The sequence below is a fragment of the Rana temporaria genome, chromosome 2 (assembly GCF_905171775.1).
Source record: "Rana temporaria chromosome 2, aRanTem1.1, whole genome shotgun sequence".
NCBI classification, from domain to species: Eukaryota; Metazoa; Chordata; class Amphibia; order Anura; family Ranidae; genus Rana; species Rana temporaria.
In genome coordinates this window covers 81764940-81787780 of record NC_053490.1, presented here as the reverse complement: position 1 = coordinate 81787780, position 22841 = coordinate 81764940, and the positions used below count along the sequence as shown (strand labels likewise).

The window sequence follows — 22841 nt, the reverse complement described above, 5'->3', positions numbered from 1 at the left end:
TTAAAGTGGAGCTCCAGGCTCCTTCAGAAAAAATACTGTAGCTGCTGACTTTTAATAATAGGACACTTACCTTTCCACAAATTCAGCTGTGTCTTTACCCGGCCTGATTTTTCAATCGGCTCCCGGGTGCTGCCACCACCAACTCGGATAAGGGAAACCGGGAGTGAAGCCTTGTGGCTTCACAGCCGTTTTGCTATTGCGGATGCATGAAGAGTGCTGATTTGTTAAAGGCAAAGGCAATGGGGGGAGGGGGCCTTGGTGTTTACCCCATCAAAGTCAGCCGGAAGTGGGAGCAGGTACCTGTCAAACCAATTGCGTTTCCATTTTTGGGAGGTGCTCCGCTTTAATGACCTGGCATTAGTCAGTATGTTCCAATGAGCAACAAGTATAAAAGAATATAAAAGATTCTGGCACTTCTCTCCTTCATGTAAAAATCATAATTTGTTTGTTAGAAAATTAATCAGAACCCCCAAAATATTATGGGCCAGATTCACATAGAATTCCGGCGGCGTAACGCATTGCATTTACGTTACACCGCGCAAGTTTTATGGGCAAGTGCTTGATTCACAAAGCACTTGCCTGTAAACTTGCGGCGGCGTAAATCCGTCCGGCGCAAGCCCGCCTAATTCAAATGGGGCGTGTATCATTTAAATTAGGCGCGTTCCCGCGCCGAACGTACTGCGCATTCTCCGTTTTGAAATTTCCCGCTGTGCTTTGCGCGAAATGACGTCGCACCGACGTAATTTTTTGAACGGCGACGTGCGTTACGTCCTTTTCTATTCACGGACGACTTACGCAAAAAAAAAAATTTTACATTTGACGCGGGAACGACGGCCATACTTTAACATGGCAAGTCTAAATATAAGCCAAGAAATAGCAGCCGTAACTATACGCCGGGAAAAACCGACTAGCGACGACGTAAGAGAATGCGACGAACGCGCGTACCTTCGTGAATCGCCGTAAACAGCTAATTAGCATACCCGACGCGGAAAACGCCGTGAACTCCACCCAGCGGGCGCCAATATATGAATCACTGTGACAGGTCCTCTTTATGAAGAGATGTGGGGTCAATAAGACCCCACATCTCTCCTCCAGACTTAAAAGCATGAGATTGTGAAAAAAAATTCACCGATCTAATGCCGATGTTTACTTCCGGGTACACAACGTCGCGCCTGGGCCTCCGACGGTCATAAAGATGACTGGTGACCATCTGGTCACTGGAAATCTCTATCTTCGTGAGCCGGCGGCGGCCGATTCGAAGCACCAGATGGTAGCGGGGGGACGGATGTTCCCTCCCACTGCCTATAAGAACGATATGATCGTTCTTATCATACACAGAATCGCCGGCAGAAGACAGTGATATCTGAATGATGCCTGTAGCTGCAGGCATCATTCAGATATCACCGCACAAAATCGAGGACGTCATATGACGTCCTCAGTGGACAAGTAGTTAAACAAACCTGGGTGGCTAATTTCCAACATAAAAAGGCTTATTAATGAGAAAAAAATTCTTTAATACATTTAAGGCAGAAAGGTCAACACTGGCATTCCAAAACTATAGAGAATTCAATAAGAAATGCAAGAGAGCGATCAGGGCAGCTAAAATAGATTACGAGAGACACATTGTTGAGGATAATATAAAGAATACCCAAACATTTTTTAAATATACTAATAGTAAAAAGTTTGGGACAGAACATATTGGACCCACAAAGGATGATCAGGGATATTTGGTAATAAGTGAAAGGGAGAAGGCAACTGAATTAAATACATTCTTCTCCCCCCACTATTACCCTATTGATCCACTATTTTCTCAGTTATCCACTGACTTCACGCTTTTCATCTCCATAAGTGGAAAGTTCTGTAATGCATTGAGGTGAACTGAGCAGGGTTGGTAACAGCTGAGTAGATTTATACATCAAGGATAAACAAAATTGCACTTATCATACAGATATATCAAAATCTTTAAATTTTTAGAGTTCATGTTATATTAGAGACTCTGTAAAACCTTTTGGTGAAATCAAAACCACAGTTCATTGACATATAGTATAGGCATAGGTAATGTGGCTGAGCTCATAGTTTGAGCTATTAACATTTTTCAAACAATATTAAACCACTTAGCAGAAAGAAGCAAGGAAATAACATCTCAGGTCAGCCAATGACCTAACAAAAAACTTAAAACTTAAAACAAACATAAAATGTGACCAGCAACAACTGCAGCAATGGAAAAATCAGAGGGTCGGTATCAGTAACAGCTATCACGTGGATGTTTTATATCCATGGTAATAAAACAAGAATAAATCCTGAAACAAAGTGCAAACTATCTCTCACAAATTGTAATCCTTCTCTAACTAAGCTTACATTTTATTTTGTAATGCTTTAAATTAACCTTTGCGATTTTATCCCATTTAATTGTAATTTTAGATCCCTCTTATTCTAGTTATTTTTACACTAGCAATTGCACACAACTAAAAGTGATTAAACAAAGAATAAAGGTAGAACTTGTATTTTAATTTGATTTTCATTAGCTACAATATTAAAAAATGAGAGTCATGTGGTATGTTTAAAGCTGATATAAAGTGAGAGTGATGAGCGCAAAATGAAAATATTAAAATGAATATAAAGACAGTCAAAGACTGATAACAATCTATTAATCAACTTAATAAAAATTCAAAGCAGTGAACCATGAAATTAAAGTCCAAAAAACATAGATCTAATGCAACTGGTGCATCAAACATGCAAATAAAGTCCAAAATGAATGAATCTAGTGCATCAACTGTGTGTAAAACTTCTGCCCATGGACATCAATGTAGACAATCTAGATGAGTCTTCACAAAGATTGAGCTCACAGAGCGCTTACCTCCAGTCAATGGATAATGCGTGTCAACGAAATCCTCCAAGTGCTGGGATAGAGTCCAGGGGCGTTCTCTGCATAAAATAGCGATCCAGGTCCAGGCACAGTGGAGTCAGCTCACCAAGACGGCCATGAGTGTTAACAGGAGCAAAATAGGAAATAAAAAGCTCTCATCGTGAAGTATGTAAACACTTGAACGGTTTTAATGAAGATAAAATTGTGCTTACAGCAAAAAAATGAATAAAACGCCAAACACAGGCACTTCCGGTGGAGGGTCAAGGTATCACGTCACTTCCGGTCACATCTACCTTACGCGTTGCGTCACGTCACGTGACTTCATCAGAACCTCTGATGAAGTCACGTGACGTGACGCAACTCGTAAGGTAGTCGTGACCGGAAGTGACGTGATACCCTGACCGTCCACCGGAAGCGCCTGTGTTTGGCGTTTTGTTCGTTTTTTTGCTGTAAGCACAATTTTATCTTCATTAAAACCGTTCGAGTGTTTACATACTTCACAATGAGAGCTTTTTATTACCTATTTTGCTCCTGTTAACACTCACACTTAACACTGTTAAAAATCGCAATAAGCGTTTATCGATTGGTTTGCGCAAAATTTATAGCGTTTACAAAATAGGGGATAGTTTTATTGCATTTTTATTCATTTCTTTTTTTTTACTACTATTGGCGGCGATCAGCGATTTTTTTCGTGACTGCGACATTGTGGCGGACACTTCGGACAATTTTGACACATTTTTGGGACCATTGTCATTTTCACAGCAAAAAATGCATTTAAATTGCATTCTTTATTGTGAAAATGACAGTTGCAGTTTGGGAGTTAAACACAGGGGGCGCTGTAGGAGTTAGTGTTCACTTTGTGTGTGTTTACAACTGTAGGGGGGTGTGGCTGTAGGATTGACGTCATCGATCGAGTCTCCCTTATATAAGGAATCACTCGATCTATACGCCGCCACGGTGAAGCATGGGGAAGCCGTGTTTACATACGGCTCTCCCCGTGCTTCAGCTCCGGGGAGCGATCGCGACGGAACGGCTATAAACGAATAGCCGCGCCGTCGTCCCGGATCGCTCCCCGAGGGGATCCGCCCGCCGCACGTAGCGGAGGGGGTCCCGATCGGACCCCCCACCCGCTAGAAGGCAAGGACGTATATATGCGCCCTTCTGCCTGTCCGTGCCATTGTGCGGATGTAAATAGTCGTGCGGCGGGCGTTAAGGGGTTAAAGATTAGATGCAGCCAAGCTGGGCCTATGTAAGTTTAAAAATAAGATCATTCCTGGAGTTTAGCTTTAAAGACTTCACCTAGAAATGAAATGATTATATTAAATAAATTAAATCAATTATGTGTGGGAGACCAAAAAAATGAACAAACCCACTTAATGATCATATGATATTAATAAATGAATTCATGCAATCTCTGTAAGCTCACCATGGGCATAGAGAGGCTTGGGGCCAAATCCACAGCCAGCAGGCACAACTTAAATATTCCGATTTAAGTTACACCGCCGCAAAATTTCTACCTAAGTGCCCGATCCACAAAGCACTTACCTTGAAATTTGCAGCGGTGTAACTTAAATCTGTCCGGCGCAAGGCGTGCCCAATCTAATGGGGCGAGTCCCATTTAAATTAGGCGCGCTCCCGATGCGATTTTCCCGACGTGCTTTGCGTTACGTTGCGCCGAGTTTTGTGAATCGTGACGGGTAAAAAAGAGATGCGGCGGGAATTTTTTTTAAAAATTTGACAGCGACGCGGGAAAGACAGGTATACTTTTACATGGTGTACTAACTTTACACTTTGTAAAAGCAGCCCTCTTTGCGATGGCAAACTAACACTTACAGAGACTTAACGAAGGGAAAAACCTTTGTGGATCTCCGTAAGTGCTAATTTGCATACCCGACGCGGAATTTTGACGAGAAATGCCCCCAGCGGCGGCCGCGGTACTGCATCCTAAGATCCGACAGTGTAAAACTATTACACCTGCCGGATCTTAGGAATATCTATGCGTAACTGATTCTATGAATCAGCCGCATAGATAGAAACAGGGATACGACGGCGTATCAGCAGATACGCCTGCGTATCCCTTTTGTGGATTTGGCCCTTGGTGTACAGCAGCAGTCTCAGGGACAGAAAACCTCATCCACAGACTTCATTTGTAATGGGTGAGACTGTTACATTTTCTTTCATTAATATTGTATGGGAATTAAGAAGAGATTTATTGAATCTATTAGTTCTCCCATGCATAATAATTTGGTTAAAGGAATACATTTTTAATCAATTCATTTTTATGTGTAATAAAGTGGTTGTAAACCCTTTACAACCACTTTTTGCTACAGGTAAGCCTATAATAATAAGGCTTACATGTAGCTACCCCGGATATCTCCTAAAACTGCATGGTTTAGGAGATATCCCCTGTCACCTGCATGTGCCCATGTGATCGGCACATGCACACTGAAACAATGGCACGTAAGTGCATGTGCATCAGTGAGTGCGCCATTACCGGCGGCTACCGCACGCACACGCGGAAGTGACGTCAGCGCTGGAGCCCACGATACCCAGAAGTAACACTGAGTGATGTTGCCGGCTGGAGGGGGTACGAGGACTGCTGCGGGGGCTTTGATGTAAGGTAAGTAATTCATAATCAGCTAGTATGCTATGCATACTAGCTAAAAAATGCTTTTGTCTTGCAGGTTTTTTTTTTTTCGTTTTATGGTTTACAAACACTTTAATATATGAAATGTTGTGTTGTTTTTGGTAATTAAAGTGGCTGTAAAGACTTTTTTTATCTTAATGCATTCTCAGCGTTAAGGTATAAAACCTTCCATGATCAGATTTCTCACTCAAAATCAGAATGCTTATATAGCTTTTTCTTACTTTGTAGTCCATCACTTTATTTTCAGGTTTGCTGTTTAGTTCAAAGATCCGTGAGCACCCCAAAGTTAGAAGTTCTGACCCTTAAAACTGAGAGGAGCCAGCTGAAGTAGTGTGGATTATATACAGATGCCCCCTATAAGATCATTGGACTAGAAGTACTATCCAGCATTTCTATGAAATACTAAAATAAAAGATTACATTATATATCTAATTTTAATTTAATTCTGATTATTATCATCTTTGTTTGAAAAATATCAGAACATTACCACCGGGTACTAAATTTTTTTTCCCCATAAATTACTTTATACAGTAGATGTGAAAATGAACAAATGTTAACATTACTAACTACAACGTGATTTATCTTGAGTATAATTTGTTGTTTTTTTCACTACCCTAGGTACATTTGGCCAGGCAGACCCATGGGAGGTTTTTACACCGGCTTCTTGGAAGCATCCAATGGTACCTTATGAGATCCTTATTGATCCAGAGAGTATGCCTGTACATCCAGTATTGGAAGCAGATGAGCAGGAAGACAATTCTACTCAAGAAAAAGAAAAAGCTAAAGCGGTTTCAGATATAAAGGTTTGAGAAAGTTAATAAGCAATATTATATGCAGACATCTACCTTAAAAAGTAGCTCAGGTCATTATGAAAAAAAATAATAATGAAAAGCCAGCAGCTATAAATACTGTAGCTGCCGACTCTAAATATACAGACATTTTCCAGTGCAGGGATCCACCCAGGAGCCCTGGTTCACACTGGTGCGATTTGACATGTCAAATCGCATGTCAAATAGGCAGCATTTGCCTGCAATGGCACCATCCTGATGAAGGCGTCCTCCCCCTGATGAAGATACAGCATTAACCCTGTATCGACACATGTAGGGGTTGATGATTAAAAGAGGCACATCTAAGTATGCAGGGATCCAGGGTAAAGTGATCCACATAGACCGTCCTCCGCATCACCGGCTCTCACAGCTGTCAGTTTGCAATCGTGACCAGGAAGACTACCCTGCAGTAGAGCGATCTGAAAGCGAGGCTTGAACGCTCGCGGAAGGGACGACATCAATGGTGGTGTGAAGGATGGTCTATGTAGACAGCTTTACCTCAGATCCCTGCATACTTAGATGTGCCTCTTTTAATCATCAACCATGTGAGTTGCTAAATGTTGTACCTTCATTAAATGTAACCATATTGTTACACTTAGAGGCGCCTCTGTTCTTCTTTATACTCAGTTGTGACATGACACTACTCTTATATCAAGACATCGCTTGTATATCAAGTCAAAAATTATTTAAAAAATTAGCTTGTTTTGCAAAACGCTCTCAAACCAAGTTACTCTCAAACCAAGGTTTTACTGTATAGAAGCACTATTACACAGAAAATGGAAGCAAGCACAACAAATGTAAATGGTGTTAAAAAAATAGCAATTCCCGATCTATATACCAGGGGTTAAACAAATACATTCCACATTCATTCATTTTCTCTGGGCAGGGAAGAAATCATGCCTGCATAGGAAGATACTTTCTCTTCCGAAACTACATGGAGGCCTGGCTTTGCCGGATGTCCGCACCTACTGTCATGCAGCACACCTAGGAGGACTCCTTGATTGGTGCCGCCACAAAGACACCAAGCTTTGGACGCAAATGAAGCAGGAGCAATGTGAGGTACCCCTGCACAGAGCTCCTTGGTACCACACTGCCCTGCCACCACATGTTGCACGTCACCCACTGATAAGGAACACTGTTAGGATTTGCGCACAACTGTTTTCGCAGTTTTCCCTGTCAGCCCAAAACTCCCCCCTCATAGGTCTGCGGGATAAGAAATTCCTTGACCTTCAGAACGCGGGGCTCTTCCAGGCATCCCACTTTAGCACTATGGGAAGGTGAAGATCAGTGGCAGAGCTTGCGGATCCCACCGGCACGTACGGTCTTGACTTTATGAGGGCGCTCCAGCTGAGTCAATTTCTGAGTAGCCCCCCCCCCCTGGAACCACGGGGCCCTCCCACAGTCCTGGAGGACCTGTGTGGAGAGACTGGGGTGATAACTCATGCTCTCTCCTTAATGTATACCATGTTGATCACTCCTCCTGAAGCATACCAAATACCGGCCCTTACTAAATGGGAAAGGGATTTTGACACACAGTTCACTGCCAATAAGAAACAAAACATAATTCAATTTACCCACAAATCCTTCTTGTGCTCCAAAATTCAGGAAACAAATTACAAGATTCTCACGCGATGGTACAAAACCCTGGATCTCCTGAATAAAGTAATTCCCTACCTCCACTGACGTCTGCTGGAGATGTCAGCAGGAAAGGGGTACTCTTCTACATGTGTTCTGGCCATGCCCCGGATCAGGGGCTTCTGGGGAGAGGTGCGCCGCATTACCCAGAAATTCGCGGAACGCACGGTCCCGGATGATCCAGCTTACTTCCTCCTACATGCGACCGATATGCCGGCTGGTGTCTACAAAAAATCGATTGTGCGTCACCTGCTTTATGCAGCTAAGGCCTGCGTACCTCTCCACTGGAAGTCCCCTCACCCGCCGACCATCGCCCTCTGGCTTAGGAAAGTTGATGAGATCAGTCGCATGGAAGACTTTATCCTCACTAGTCAGCAAAGACAGAATATGTACTCCAAAACCTGGCAAATGTGGAACATTTTTAAATATTCAGAAGAGGGACAGAGTCTCAAGGGGACTGAGTGACCCCCATCCACCCTGTTACAGGGGTGTTACCTGGCCTTTTAGTGTTGGAGACATTTAAAGCGAAGATTACGCCCCATGGGCCGCTTTGTCATACCCTTGCTCGTGCAACCCCCTCCCTCCCTTCCCCAACCCCACCCTTCTCTGCTTTTCTTTCTATTTTTTTCTGCTCTTGCTCTCCTTCCAATCTTCTCAGGGAAAATAAGAGGGGAGACTGGACCGGCCGGACCTAGATACTCCGTCTTCTAACATACTAACAAGCGACACCAATCCTCAACAGGGATGGGAGGTGGCGGCCCGTTAGGGCTACTCCCCTGAGGAGAGTTGGGGTCATAATGGTCTGTCACCTTGGGGTCTTGCTGTCATCTTTGGAAGACATGCACCCAACAGTGTGACAATTGTTGTATATGCCACGTATAATGCTGTGTGTTCTATGTACACATTCCTATCTATATGCCAATGTTGATATGATGACTGTTCCGTTGTAGTCCGTGCGGACCAGTTTCTCTGTTATAAAAAAAAAAAAAAAAAATAGCAATGATGGAGTAGAAAGCCAGCCTAGAAAAATAATAAATGTAGAAGAAATGGCTGTAGTCATAGTGATCTGTCTTCATCTGTTGCTGGAGGAGCTTTCAGCAGCTGGTAATGTGAACTGTTTTGCTCCTGGTTTCTATATGCTCAGCTATGACTTGCGGAGGAAGAGGACTGGTCATAAAGGGTAAACTCTTGAATTCTTTCATATAACTGATGGAATCATGGGAACATGCGTGGGCTAAACTAAAAAAAACAGTACTGCTCTAATGCTCCAGAAGGTGAGTCCTGTGGCTGGTGACATTGTATGCTGGTGCTGGTTGGTATGTACACTCACCGGACACTTTATTAGGTACACCTTTGCATGTACCGGGTTGGACCCCCTTTTCCCTTCACAACTGCCTTTATTCTTTGTGGCATAGATGCAACAAGGTGTTGGGAACATTCCTCAGGCCGGGTTCACACCTATGCGAATTGAGTGCGGCTTAAAACGCATCCAATACGCAGAACATTTCTAAATACATTGTTTTCAATGAGGCTGGTTCACATATGTGCGATGCATTCGTACTGCACATTACCGAAAAAACGTGTGCGTATTTTCGGCCTTGCGGTGCGGCTCAGGTGCGAATTCAGGCCCATTATCTTCTATGGGTACGCAGCTGATTCGCAGATGTGTTCATTTCTCTTCAGGATTTCTCTCATTCAGCTCAATACACTTCCCCCCTCCCCCTCCCCTCTCCCAGGTCTCCAAATTCGCAGCTAATCTGCAGCTAAAACGCAGTGGATCTGCTGAACAGTTCTCTTATCTCTCTGCAGAGATAATAGAGCTGAAATTCGCACCGCACTAGTGTGAATCCGGCCTCAGAGACTTTGGTCCATATTGATATGATGGCATCATGGAGTTGCTGCAGATTTGTCAGTTGCATATCCACAATGAAAATCTCCCATTTCACCATATCCCATAGGTTCTCTATTGGATTGAGATCTGGTCACTGTGGAGGTCATTGGAATACATGGAACTCCTTGTCAAGTTCAAGAAACCAGTGGTGAGGTTATTTGAGCTTTGTGACATGGTGTATTATCCAGAGATGGTATTCTGCATAACTTGGTTGTAACAAGTGGTTATTTGAGTTACTGTTGCCTTTCTATCATCTCAAACTGGTCTGCCCATTCTTCTCTCACCTCTGACATCAACAAGGCATTTTTGTCCACACAACTGCTGCTCAGACCAGCGCGTCTGGCACAAACAACCATGCCATGTTCAAAGTCACTTAAATTCCCTTTTCTTCCACAATATTATGCTTGGTTTGAACTTCAGCAAGTCGTCTTTACCACGTCTAGATGCCTAAGTGCATCAAGTTGCTACCATGTGATTGGCTGATTAGCAATTTGTGTTACCAAGCAATTGAACAGGTGTACCTAATAAAGTGACAGGTGAGTGTATAGCTACAGGAAAATGGCGCCTAGCTGCATACAGGACCAGCTGACTGTAAATCAAAACTGGTAAAAGATGATAAAAATTGTCTTCAGCTTGGTTTTTCACCCATAGAAGACCCCCCCCCCCCCCATGTATTTTGACTATGTAGAGCTTAAAGTGGTTGTAAGTCAGAAGGATTTTTACCTTCATGCATTCTATGTGCAGCAGCCCCCCAAAAAAGCTTACCTGAGCCCCCTCTTAATCCAGCGATGTCCAAGAGAGCCTTGCCTCCCTGGGGACTCGCACTCCTAATTGGCTTTTGGCAGCAGTGGGAGCTATTGGCTCCCGCTGTTGTCAATCAAAGCCAGTGAGCCAATAAGGAGATGGAGGGGGCAGGGCCGAGCCACAGCTCCTTGTGTCGATGGACACACAGAGCAGCTGCTCAGCTTGGGTGCCCCCATAGCAAGCTGCTTGCTGTGGGGGCACTTAACAGGAGGGAGGGGCCAGGAGTTTCAACATGGGACAGAGAAGAGGAAGATCGGGCTGCTTTTTGCAAAATCACTGCACGGAGCAGGTAAGTATGACAGTTTTTTTTTTTTTTTTTAAATAAGAAACAAGACTTTAACCACTTAAGGACCGCCTCCTGCACATATACGTCAGCAGAATGGCACGGCTGGGCACATCCACGTACCCAGCCCTACCCAGCCCTAGTACTCAGCCGTGGATCACGAGCGCATGCCCGATCGCCGATGGGGTCCCGCGATCGGTCCCCGGAGCTGAAGAACGGGGAGAGCCGCATGTAAACACGGCTTCCCCGTTCTTCACTGTGACGGCTGCCTCGATCGTGTCATCCCTTTTATAGGGGGACACAATCGATGACGTCACTCCTACAGCCACACCCCCTACAGTTGTAAACACACATTAGGTGAAACATAACTCCTTCAGCGCCCCCTGTGGTTAACTCCCAAACTGCAACTGTCATTTTCACAATAAACAATGCATTTTAAATGCATTTTTTGCTGTGAAAATGACAATGGTCCCAAAAATGTGTCAAAATTGTCCGAAGTGTCCGCCATAATGTCGCAGTCACGAAAAAAATCGCTGATCGCCGCCATTACTAGTAAAAAATTTTTTTTATAAAAATGCAATAAAACTTTCCCCTATTTTGTAAACGCTATACATTTTGCGCAAACCAACCGATAAACGCTTATTGCGATTTTTTTTTTACCAAAAATAGGTAGAAGAATACGTATCGGCCTAAACTGAGGAAAACATTTTTTTTTATATATTTTTGGGGGATATTTATTATAGCAAAAAGTAAAAAATATTGAATTTTTTTCAAAATTGTTGCTCTATTTTTGTTTATAGCGCAAAAAATAAAAACCGCAGAGGTGATCAAATACCACCAAAAGAAAGCTCTATTTGTGGGAGCCACGTCGCACTACCACGCAATTGTCAGTTAAAGCGACGCAGTGCCGAATCGCAAAACGGGGCAAGGTTCTTTAGCTGCATTTTGGTCCGGGTCTTAAGTGGTTAATATCACTTTAATTATAGAGCTGTAAATATTGAGGGTATATAGCAGGGATATGCAATTAGCGGACCTCCAGCCGTTGCAGAACTACAAGTCCCATGAGGCATAGCAAGACTCTGACAACCACAAACATGACACCCAGAGCCAGAGGCACGATGGGACTTGTAGTTTTGCAACAGCTGGAGGTCTGCTAATTGCATATCCCTGGATTATAGTATCATCATCCACAGAGAAGAAAGTGCTGTCCAGGTTGTCTGTTGCCTAGCCTGGTTGACTTATGTGACAGTGCTATCTGTCTGTCGGCTGATCCTAATTTAAATTGCACTAAAGACTGACCTAAAATAAGGGTAATGCAGATTCATAAGCAAACTGGTAGCTGGTATTCCTATCCATATAGCGCCCCCTGCCAGTCCCAAGTATGGTGTGGCAGCCAATTGTAACCTGCATATGAAACGCAAATATCCCTCGCTATTCTTGGACACATAATCACAGGATATGGTAAAGGAGCACTTAAATATAAATGACCAGCTCCAACTGAAGTACTTTCCTTCAGACTATATGAACACTCAGACAGGGCAGCAGCAAAAAATAAAGAAACAAAAACAGTAAAAGAATACAAGCACTGTTCTACAGTATATTCAAAACAAACATAAAATCAATATCAGTGGAAATCACTCCCAAAGAAAATAGGCTTCATGAAAAAAAGACTTAAATAAAATATAATAGAGAATGATAGAAAAAGATAATGTATACAGTGAGGGAAAAAGTATTTGATCCCCTGCTGATTTTGTACGTTTTCCCACTGACAAAGAAATGATCAGTCTATAATTTAATGGTAGGTTTATTTTAACAGTGAGAGACAGAATAACAAAAAAAAAAAAAAAAACGCATTTCAAAAAAGTTATGAATTGATTTGCATTTTAATGAGTGAAATAAGTATTTGATCCCCTATCAATCAGCAATATTTCTGTCTCCTAGGTGTCTTTTATACAGGTAAGAAGCTGAGATTAAGAGCACTCTCTTAATGGGAGTGCTCCTAATCTCAGCTTCTTACCTGTAAAAAAAAAAAAGACACCTGTCCAGAGAAGCAAACAATCAGATTCCAATCTCTCCACCATGGACAAGCCCAAAGAGCTGTCCAAGGATGTCGGGGACAAGATTGTAGACCTACACAAGGCTAGAATGGGCTACAAGACCATCGCAAAGCAGCTTGGTGATAGGATGACAACAGTTGGTGCGATTAGATGCAAATGGAAGAAACACAAAGTAACTGTCAATCTTCTGTCTGGGGCTCCATGCAAGATCTCACCTCGTGGAGTTTCAATATTAATGAGAACGATGAGGAATCAGCCCAGAACTACACGGGAGAATCTCGCTGTGATCTCAAGGCAGCTGGGACCATAGTCACCAAGCAAACAATTGGTAACACACTACGCTGTGAAGGACTGAAATCCTGCAGCGCCCACAAGGTCCCCCTGCTCAAGAAAGCACATGTATAGGCCCTTCTGAAGTTTGCTAATGAACGTCTGAATGACTCAGAGGAGAACTGAGTGAAAGTGTTGTGGTCAGATGAGACAAAAATCAAGCTCTTTTGGCATCAACTCAACTCGGCGTGTTTGGAGGAGGAATACTGCCTATGACCCCAAGAACACCATCCCCACCGTCAAACATGGAGGGGGACACATTTTGCTTCTACTTGAGGAAAACTAGGCTAATTTTAAAGACAATTTTCATAACCTTACTATTTTAGCTTTACAGTCTGCTTATCCTGTTTTTAAATGTATGGCTTTAATCCTGCTAAAAGATGATAATGCTTTGTCCCTATGGGCCAAATCCTCAGCCAGGCGGCGTAACTTAACTTTTTCCATTTAAGTTACACCGCCGCAAATTTCCCAAGTTAGTGCCCGATCCACAAAGCACTTACCTGGGAATTTGCAGCGGTGTAACTTAAATTCCGCCGGCGCAAGGCGTTCCTCTTCAAATGGGGGCGATTCCCATTTAAATGAGGCGCGCTCCCGCGCCGGCCGTACTGCGCATGCTCGTGACGTCATTTTCCCGATGTGCATAGCGCGAAATTACGTTACGCCGAGCTTTGTGGATCGCGACGGGTCAATAAAGTTGCGTCTGGAAAAAAAAAAGATACGGCGAAAAAAAAAAAATTCAAAACAAAAAAAAAATTGCGTCGCTGGACAGAAGGGTCTGCTTTTACATGGTGTACTAACTTTACACTTTGTAAAAACAGCCTTAATTTTGCATTTGCAAACTAAAACTTACGGAGAAAAAACAAAGCTGAAAAGCTTTGTGGATCTCCGTAAGTGCTAATTTGCATACCCGAGGTGGCATTTCGACACAAAATGCCCCCAGCGGCGGATGCGGTACTGCATCCTAAGATCCGGCAGTGTAAGTCCCTTACACATGTCGGATCTTCTGCCTAACTATGGGAAACTGATTCTGTGGATCAGTTCCATAGTTAGAAACAGGGATACGATGGCGTATCAGTAGATACGCCGTCGTATCTCTTTTGAGGATTTGGCCCTATCTTCTTATTATGTCCCAGCTCTGTCACCTTATCACATGCTCTCCCAATGGGGACTAGATGTGGCCATTCCAATTTTCAACGCAGTTTACATACATGCCATCAGCAGCCCTGCCCTGAAAAGAGAAGCCTGGCAATCATAGACATGAAGTGGCTGCAAAGAAGCAGAAAGATCAGCAACACTAAGATGCAACAAAGAATGAAAAAAGATGACACAATTATAAAATAGCAGTTTATGATACATTATGTCTTAGCAAACTAAATGTAATGTATATCTACTTTAAAGCGGAGCTCCGCTGAATTTTTTTTATTAAAAGCCAGTAGCGATCGCTCGTCACTCTGCTAAACCCCCCCCCCCCCCGCCATCCTCGGTGAGGGAACCAGGAAGTGAAGCGCTCCGGCTTCACTGCCCGGTTCCCTACGCAAGTCGCGCTACGCCTGCCGATTGGCTCCCGCTGTGTACTGGGAACCGTGTATTCCCAGAACACAACGGGGGGGGGGGGGGGGGAGGACAGGAGGTAACGTCATGCCCGCAGTCTGTGAGACTGTGTGGCCAGAAGTGGGTGCAAATACCTGTCTTTAGACAGGTATCTGCACCCCCCTCCCCCCTGAAAGGTGTCAAATGTGACATCGGAGGGGGGGGAGGTTCCGATCAGCGGGAGTTCCACTTTAGGGTGGAGTTCCACTTTAATTAAATTATTTGGATTCTATCAATAAAATGTTGTTTGTTTTGAAGTTGCAAGCGTATTTCCCCATGTATAAATTTGCTGCCTTTTTTATTATAACAGAATGAAGCAAACTATATTCCAAAACCCATACAGCTTACAATCACAGAAGATGACATTCAGGAAGAAGTCAACAGTCAGAACCTTGGCCACATACATGGGAAATGGTGAGAAGTTTGTTTGGTTCTGGAAACTTAAATATTTATACATTACACATACGCACTAAGGGCCAGATCCACAAAGATCTGCCTATCTTTAGGCAGGCGTAGCGTATCTCAGATACACTACGCCGCCGTAACTTAGAGCGTATTTTCCGTATCCAGAAAGAATTTGCGCCGTAAGTTACGGTGGTGTAGTGTAAATGTGTCGGCGTAAGGGCGCGCAATTCAAATGACTAAGATGTGAGCGTGTTTTATGTTAATTCAACTTGACCCCACGTAAATGACATTTTTTTGAACGGCGCATCCCAGTGCGCATGCTCGAAATCACGTTGCAAATAGTCAATGCTTTCGACGTGAACGTAATTTACGCAAAGCCCTATTCGTGAACGTTTTACGCAAACGACGCAAACGACGGAAAATTTGACTCTGTCCCGACATCCATACTTAACATTGCGTATGCCTCATAGACCCAGGTGTAACGTTACACCGAAAAAAGCCTTACGTAAACGACGTAAAAAAATTCGCCGGGCGGACGTACGTTTGAGGATCGGCGTATCTAGCTAATTTGCATACTCTACGCTGAAATCAACGGAAGCGCCACCTAGCGGCCAGCGTAAATATGCACATAAGATCCGACGGCGTACTAAGACATACGTCAGTCGGATCGAGCCCACATTCAGTCGTATCTTGTTTTGTGGATACAAAACAAAGATACGACGGGGCATTGTAGTCGCTCCGACTTCAAAAAAGGTTCCTGTACTACTTCAAGGCGACTTTTAGGCGACTTGTACCCATTGATTTCAATGGAAGTCTCCTCCAAAGTCGGATCACCATCTTAACTGAAGCAACTTTACAGGAAGAGAAACTAGTTTTCTCAGGCAAACCCCTCCCTCTCACAGAGCTGATTATTGTTTGATTGGCGACTGGCAAAGTTGCCTGTCCTGGAGGCGACTTGAAGTTGCCTCAAAGTTGCCTCGCAAAGTTGTGCCGACTTTCATGTCACTGTAGTGTGAACCGGCACTAACACAAGCAATAATCTTACACAGGCAGCAAATACTACAGAGAATGTTATTATCCAACAGAATTATTTCATTACAACATACAAGAGAATATTAAATATTAAATGGCATTTCTGCTGTAATGCCATTTAAATGTTCCAAAATATACATTCCCAGCTTCTGACAGTAATATCATATGAGTGTCAGGCCTGTAGGGCCCTTAAATATATAGGGCCAGATTCACAGAAAAAATACGCCGGAGTATCTACTTTCAAATTTCCTGCGTCGTATCTTTAGTTTGAATCCTCAAACCAAGATACGACGGCTTTTGGCTTCGATCCGACAGGCGTACGGCTTCGTACGCCTTCGGATCGTAGGTGTAATACTTCGGCGCCCGCTGGGTGGAGTTTGCGTCGTTTTCCACGTCGGTTATGCTAATTAGCTGTTTGCGGCGATTCACAAAGGTACGCGCGGCCGTCGCATTCTCTTACGTTGTCGCTAGTCGGCTTTTCAGTTAAAGCTGCTATTTCTTGGTCTATCTTTAGACTTGCCATGTTAAAGTATGGCCGTCGTTCACGCGTCGAATTAAATTTTTTTTTTTTTTGCGTAAGTCGTCCGTGAATAGGAAAGGACGTAACTCACATCGACGTTCAAAAAATTACGTCGGTGCAACGTCATTTCGCGCAAAGCACGGCGGGAAATTTCAAAACGGAGCATGCCCATACGTTCGGCGCGGGAACGCGCCTAATTTGAATGATCCACGTCCCATTTGAATTAGGCGGGCTTGCGCTGGACGGATTTACGCTACGCCGCCGCAAGTTTACAGGCAAGTGCTTGCCCGTAAAACTTGCGGCCGTGTAACGTAAATGCAATACGTTACACCGCCGGAATTCTACCTGAATCTGGCCCATATAGTCTACAGGAACTCCAAAACCAAGTTAGAGTGGCTGGAGGACGATCAGAACAATAGACATTTGACATTTAGGTGTAGAACATGAAAAACATGAGTCATGACATCAGACTCATCTGATACTACACCAGTTAAAGTGTAACTCCAAAAAAAAAAATATATATACTATATATATACTATGTATATATATATATATATATATATATATATATATATACAGTTGCTCCACTAGTCATATTGGAATTGAATGTTATTAAAAATAACCTTTCCTTTCAATCTGCAGTTCTGTATATTTCTGTAAAATGCAATGCAATATGGCTACCTGGAGGCGTTCTGTACCCAGAATGTGTACAGAACGCCCCCAGATATGTCATTTCCTGCTTGTGCAATTGACTTACTGGTTTTCCCAAAAGGGCAACAATGTAATTTTTAGTGAGATACTCCCGAAGGGAAGTCTAAAAGGATGCAGACCCTGCCACTTTCATCAATAGAGCCCTGCAAGTGCAGCAGCTGATTGATATTTATAAAGTCACTCGCATTAGATCTGCTTTCCACATGAACACAGAGAAACAATCAGCTTTTTCTTCAGAATAACAAAGGGTAGGAATCTGTAACAAAGATCCCTAAAATCCTTCCAATGTAAATAGATCACCCAGAGGGGAATTATTTTTTGTCAAAAAAGTGCAGTTACTATTTTAACCCCTTGGATGCTGTTCAAATTCTACAATTGCATACAGGTAAATTATAAATCCCAGCTGCAAAATACATATTTACCGCCCATATATTGACACATCTTTGGAAACAATGCTTCTCCAGCACCAGTGTGGCCTGTTAATAATTCTGCTTTCCATGGACAGAAGGGAGCAAGATTGACAGATTGTGCTATATTCATCTGTTTAAGCAAAAGTCTATTGTTTTCAGCCTCCGCTTTAACCCTGACCCCCCCCCCACACACACACCCCCACCCAAAACAAAATTATACATACCTGTATACAAATACATATACCTATATAGAATATACCATGGTTAAATACTCATATTTTGTTGCTTTGCAGCCTTAACCATTTAACCCCCGGACCATATTGCTGGTCAAAGACCAGAGTACTTTTTGCGATTCGGCACTGCGTTGCTTTAACTGACAATTGCGCGGTCGTGCGACATGGCTCCCAAACAAAATTGGCGTCCTTTTTTCCCCACAAATAGAGCTTTCTTTTGGTGGTATTTGATCACCTCTGCGGTTTTTAGTTGTTGCGCTATAAACAAAAATAGATCGACAATTTTGAAAAAAATGAATATTTTTTACTTTTTGCTGTAATAAATATCCCCCAAAAATATATTAAAAAAAAAAATTTCCTCAGTTTAGGCCGATACATATTCTTCTACATATTTTTCATTAAAAAAAAATCGCAATAAGCTTTTATTGATTGGTTTGCGCAAAAGTTATAGCGTTTACAAAATAGGGGGTATTTTTATGGCATTTTTATTAATATTTTTTTTTTACTAGTAATGGCGGCGATCAGCGATTTTTTTCTGTACTGCGACATTATGGCGGACACTTCGGACACATTTTTGGGACCATTGGCATTTTTATAGCGATCAGTGCTATAAAAATGCATTGGATTACTATAAAAATGCCACTGGCAGGGAAGGGGTTAACACTAGGGGGCGGGGAAGGGGTTAAGTATGTTCCCTGGGTGTGTTCTTACTGTGGGGGTGGGGACTGACTAGGGGAAATGACTGATCGCTGTTCATACATTGTATGAACAGAGGATCAGCATTTCCCCTGCTGACAGGACCGGGAGCTGTGTGTTTACAGGTCCCCGCTCTGTAACGAGCAATCGCGTATGCCCGGTGGCAAAATTTGTTTTATCCAGCGGTATTTTGCAACATCTAACATCCAAGTGAAATATATAACACCAACATGTCAGAAACAGTAGAAGAAGATCAAAAACAGAATCACTGAGTTGGTAAAAGGATCACCCCCTCCTAAAAAATGACTTGTAAACTCAATCAGGTGTAGTTAATCACCTTCTCAATGGCACACAAAGCCATTTGACTTTCAACTGTGATCAGCTGTGGTCATTTTGATTAGCTCAGCATGAAAAGAGCTTTCCTGGAGCATTTCAGCACCTGGTCAACCGTGTTTGCTGCCTTGCTGAATAAAAGTGCACAGCAACTTGACTTTTCCTGGGTGTCTCCTGCATGGTTTACATCTGCAAATAGTAGTTGAGCCTGCCTCCTACAATATACTGTATATATATATATATATATATATATATATATATATATATATATATATATATATATATATATATATTATAGTCCAGGGTTGCAACACTCAAAATTATTTATTGAACAAAAAATAATAAATTACAGCAGTTGTTTTTCCATAAAACTATTACTATGGAAACACTGCTGTAACTTTATTTTTTGTTCAATAAATTGTTTTGAGTGCTGCAACGTTTTCATTGCTATGTGTTTGAGGCTGCTTTGTTGCATAGCACGCTACATAAATCAACCCAGGTTGGCTCTCCTTCTTTACTATACATACACATAAACTTTAATGGCATCCCTGTCTTAGTCCATAGGGTTTAATATTGCGTTGGCCCACCCTTTGCAGCTATAACAGCTTCAACTCTTTTGGGAAGGCTGTCCCTAAGAGTGTGTCTACGGGAATGTTTGGCCATTCTTCCAGAAGTGCATTTCTGAGGTCAGGCACTGATGTTGGACGAGAAGGCCTGGCTCGCAGTCTCTGCTCTAATTCACCCCAAAGGTGTTCTATCGGGTTGAGGTCAGTACTCTGTGCAGGCCAGTCAAGTTCCTCTACCCCAAACTTGCTCATCCATGTCTTTATGGACCTTACTTTGTGCACTGGTCCAAATCATTTGGTGGAGGGAGGATTATGGTGTGGGGTTGTTTTTCCAGGGGTTGGGCTTGGCCCCTTAGTTCCAGTGAGGGGAACTATTAAGGCGTCAGCATACCAAGACATTTTGGACAATTTCATGCTCCCAACTTTGTGGGAACAGTTTGGGGATGGCCCCTTCCTGTTCCAACATGACTGCGCACCAGTGCACAAAGCAAGGTCCATAAAGACATGGATGAGTGAGTTTGGGGTGGAGGATCTTGACTGGCCTGCACTGGCCTGGACTAAGACTGGAATGCCATTAAAATTAATGTACGTGTAAATGCAGGCGTCCCAATGCTTTTGAGAATAGTGTGTGTGTCGAATTTTCTACTCGCATTTTGCAAGTGGAAAATGAGGGCTTGCGAGCTGGGCTGCCTGGGAAAGGGGGGGTGAGCTCCGCCGGCAGGGTTGATCGGTAGCCGTTTTCCCAGCGATCGCCCCGGGGGGAAGAGAGCATGAAGGAAGAGAAGAGCCGTGGGATAGCATGCGGTTACAGCTTACATTATAATTGTCTCCGCTCTGCTCAACACAGCCCCGCCTCCTCCTGACCTGTGCCTGTGATAGACAGAACGCCGGTCCTATGCTGGGATGCGTTCTATCTATCACAGGCACGGGTCAGGAGGAGGCGGGGCTGTGTCGACCAGAGCAGAGACAATTATGTAAGCTGTAACAGCGTGCTATCCCACGACTCTCTTCTTCCTCTGCCCAGGCGAGGCTGCAGTGGGCATAGTGAGGCTGTAGTGGCCACAGTGAGGCTGTAATGGGCACAGTGAGGCTGTAATGGGCACAGTGAGGCTGCAATGGGCACAGTCTGTCTGCAGTGGGCACAGTGTGGCTGCGATGGGCACGGTGTGGCTGCGATGGGCAAAGTGAGGCTGCAATAGTGGGCACAGTGTATCTGCAATAGTGGGCACAGTGAGGCTGCAATGGGCACAGTGAGGCTTCAATGGGCACAGTGAGGCTTCAATGGGCACAGTGAGGCTGCAATAGTGGGCACAGTGAGGCTGCAATGGGCATATTGAGGCTGCAATGGGCACAGTGAAGCTGCAATAGTGGGCACAGTGAGGCTGCAATGGGCACAGTGTTGCTGAAATGGGCACAGTGTTTCTGCAATGGTGGGCACAGTGAGGCTGCAATAGTGGGCACAGTGAGGCTGCAATAGTGGGCACAGTGAGGCTGCAATGGTGGGCACAGGGAGGCTGCAATGGTGGGCACAGTGTGGCTGAAATGGTGGGCACAGTGTGGCTGCAATGGTGGGCACAGATGACCCTCCATTGATAGGCACAGGTGAGCCTGCATTGATGAGCACAGGTGAGGCTGCATTGAGTGGCACAGATGAGGCTGCACTGATGAAGTTGTTTATATTTATTTTTGTGACTTAATTTTGCATAAAACATTTAAGTGTATTTTCATGAGATCATTTATGAGGGCTTGTTTAGGGGAGGGGCAGGTTAGGGAAGGGATTGAGTGGGGCACTGGTGGCGAGTAACCCTTGAGACCTGGCTAGTAGCTTAGGATTTTGAGCCCTGTATGTATGTGTGTGTATATATATATATATATATATATATATATGTATGTTTATGCGTGTGTATATATATATATATATATATATATATATATATACACACACATACTTGCATCTTCTTTGTCTCACGTGTTGACACTGATGCTGTACGCTTGCGTTACATTGTCTTGCACTTAGCGCCAGTCTTGCCATCATATAAATGGCAGGATTGTTGTCATAGTATGTTTATTTTTTACGCTGTTCACTCACTTTGATGTCTTTGTACTGCATTATTTTGCTAAATATTTCTCAAGATGTTGTGACTAATGTTTCAAACCTGTGTCTGTGTCTCTATTGTGTTATTTCCAAAGCATAAACCATATTCTGTTTACTGTCTCAAATGAACCTGTTTATTTTTATTTTTTATATATTTTATTTTTTTGCTTTCCTTGTTTTGTTGACCAATAAAACTCTCCATGTGCAGGCCATATACACAAACAAAAAATAAAATACTAATAGGTAAAGAAGAAATGCAAAATGATCATTTATTTATAATGCTGTATTTTACAGGTTGCGCCAGGAAAAATATACATTGTCACACAAGCCATTGGATCATGGTGGACCCACTGCGTTTCATACACTTCAATACTTTGACCTTGATAACAGCCCAGTGACATTTGAAAAGCCAGACATGTCAGCTGCTGGCACAGATCTGTTCCAAAGTTATCAGTTTTCCTGACATATGGAGAATACAAACATTTCATAGGGTGCTGCTAGTATGGGCAGATGTACAAGGCATATACTGTATATGTAAGAGAATATTGTGAGGTTCAGATGGTGCCCTAATTTTATATCATGTTCTCCCTGTGCCTGCATGGGTTTCCTCCAACACTTCAAAGACATGCTGGTAGGTATTTGGCTCCTGTCTAAACTGGCCCTAGTACGTGTATGTATGAATGTGAGTTAGGGACCTTAGATTGTAAGCTCCTTGAGGGCAGGGACTGATGTGAATATTTAATACATATGTAAAGTGCTGTGTAAATTAATGGTGCTGCATAAGTACATGTAATAAAAAATACAATAAAATATCTCCTGCTACTTAGCAATTTAACTGCTCATTGTCAGCCACCTCACTTGTAGTAGATTGATTTCAGCTGATTGCAAAATTAGGTGATTGCCAGCAAGT

At 43.2% G+C, this 22841-nt stretch overlaps 1 protein-coding gene across 1 annotated transcript in view; it reads left to right on the top strand.

Annotated features, from left to right (window-relative positions):
- The window catches only part of LOC120929180 (WD repeat-containing protein on Y chromosome-like), a 181936-nt gene extending 159350 nt beyond the window's left edge, over positions 1 to 22586 (top strand). The window contains exons 28-30 of the mRNA XM_040340457.1: positions 6132 to 6316; positions 15241 to 15344; positions 22226 to 22586. Of these exons, the coding sequence (XP_040196391.1) occupies positions 6132 to 6316; positions 15241 to 15344; positions 22226 to 22394 (458 nt within the window). The 3' untranslated portion in view covers positions 22395 to 22586. The remainder of the gene's footprint in view (positions 1 to 6131; positions 6317 to 15240; positions 15345 to 22225) is intronic.
- Positions 22587 to 22841: the final 255 nt, after the last annotated feature.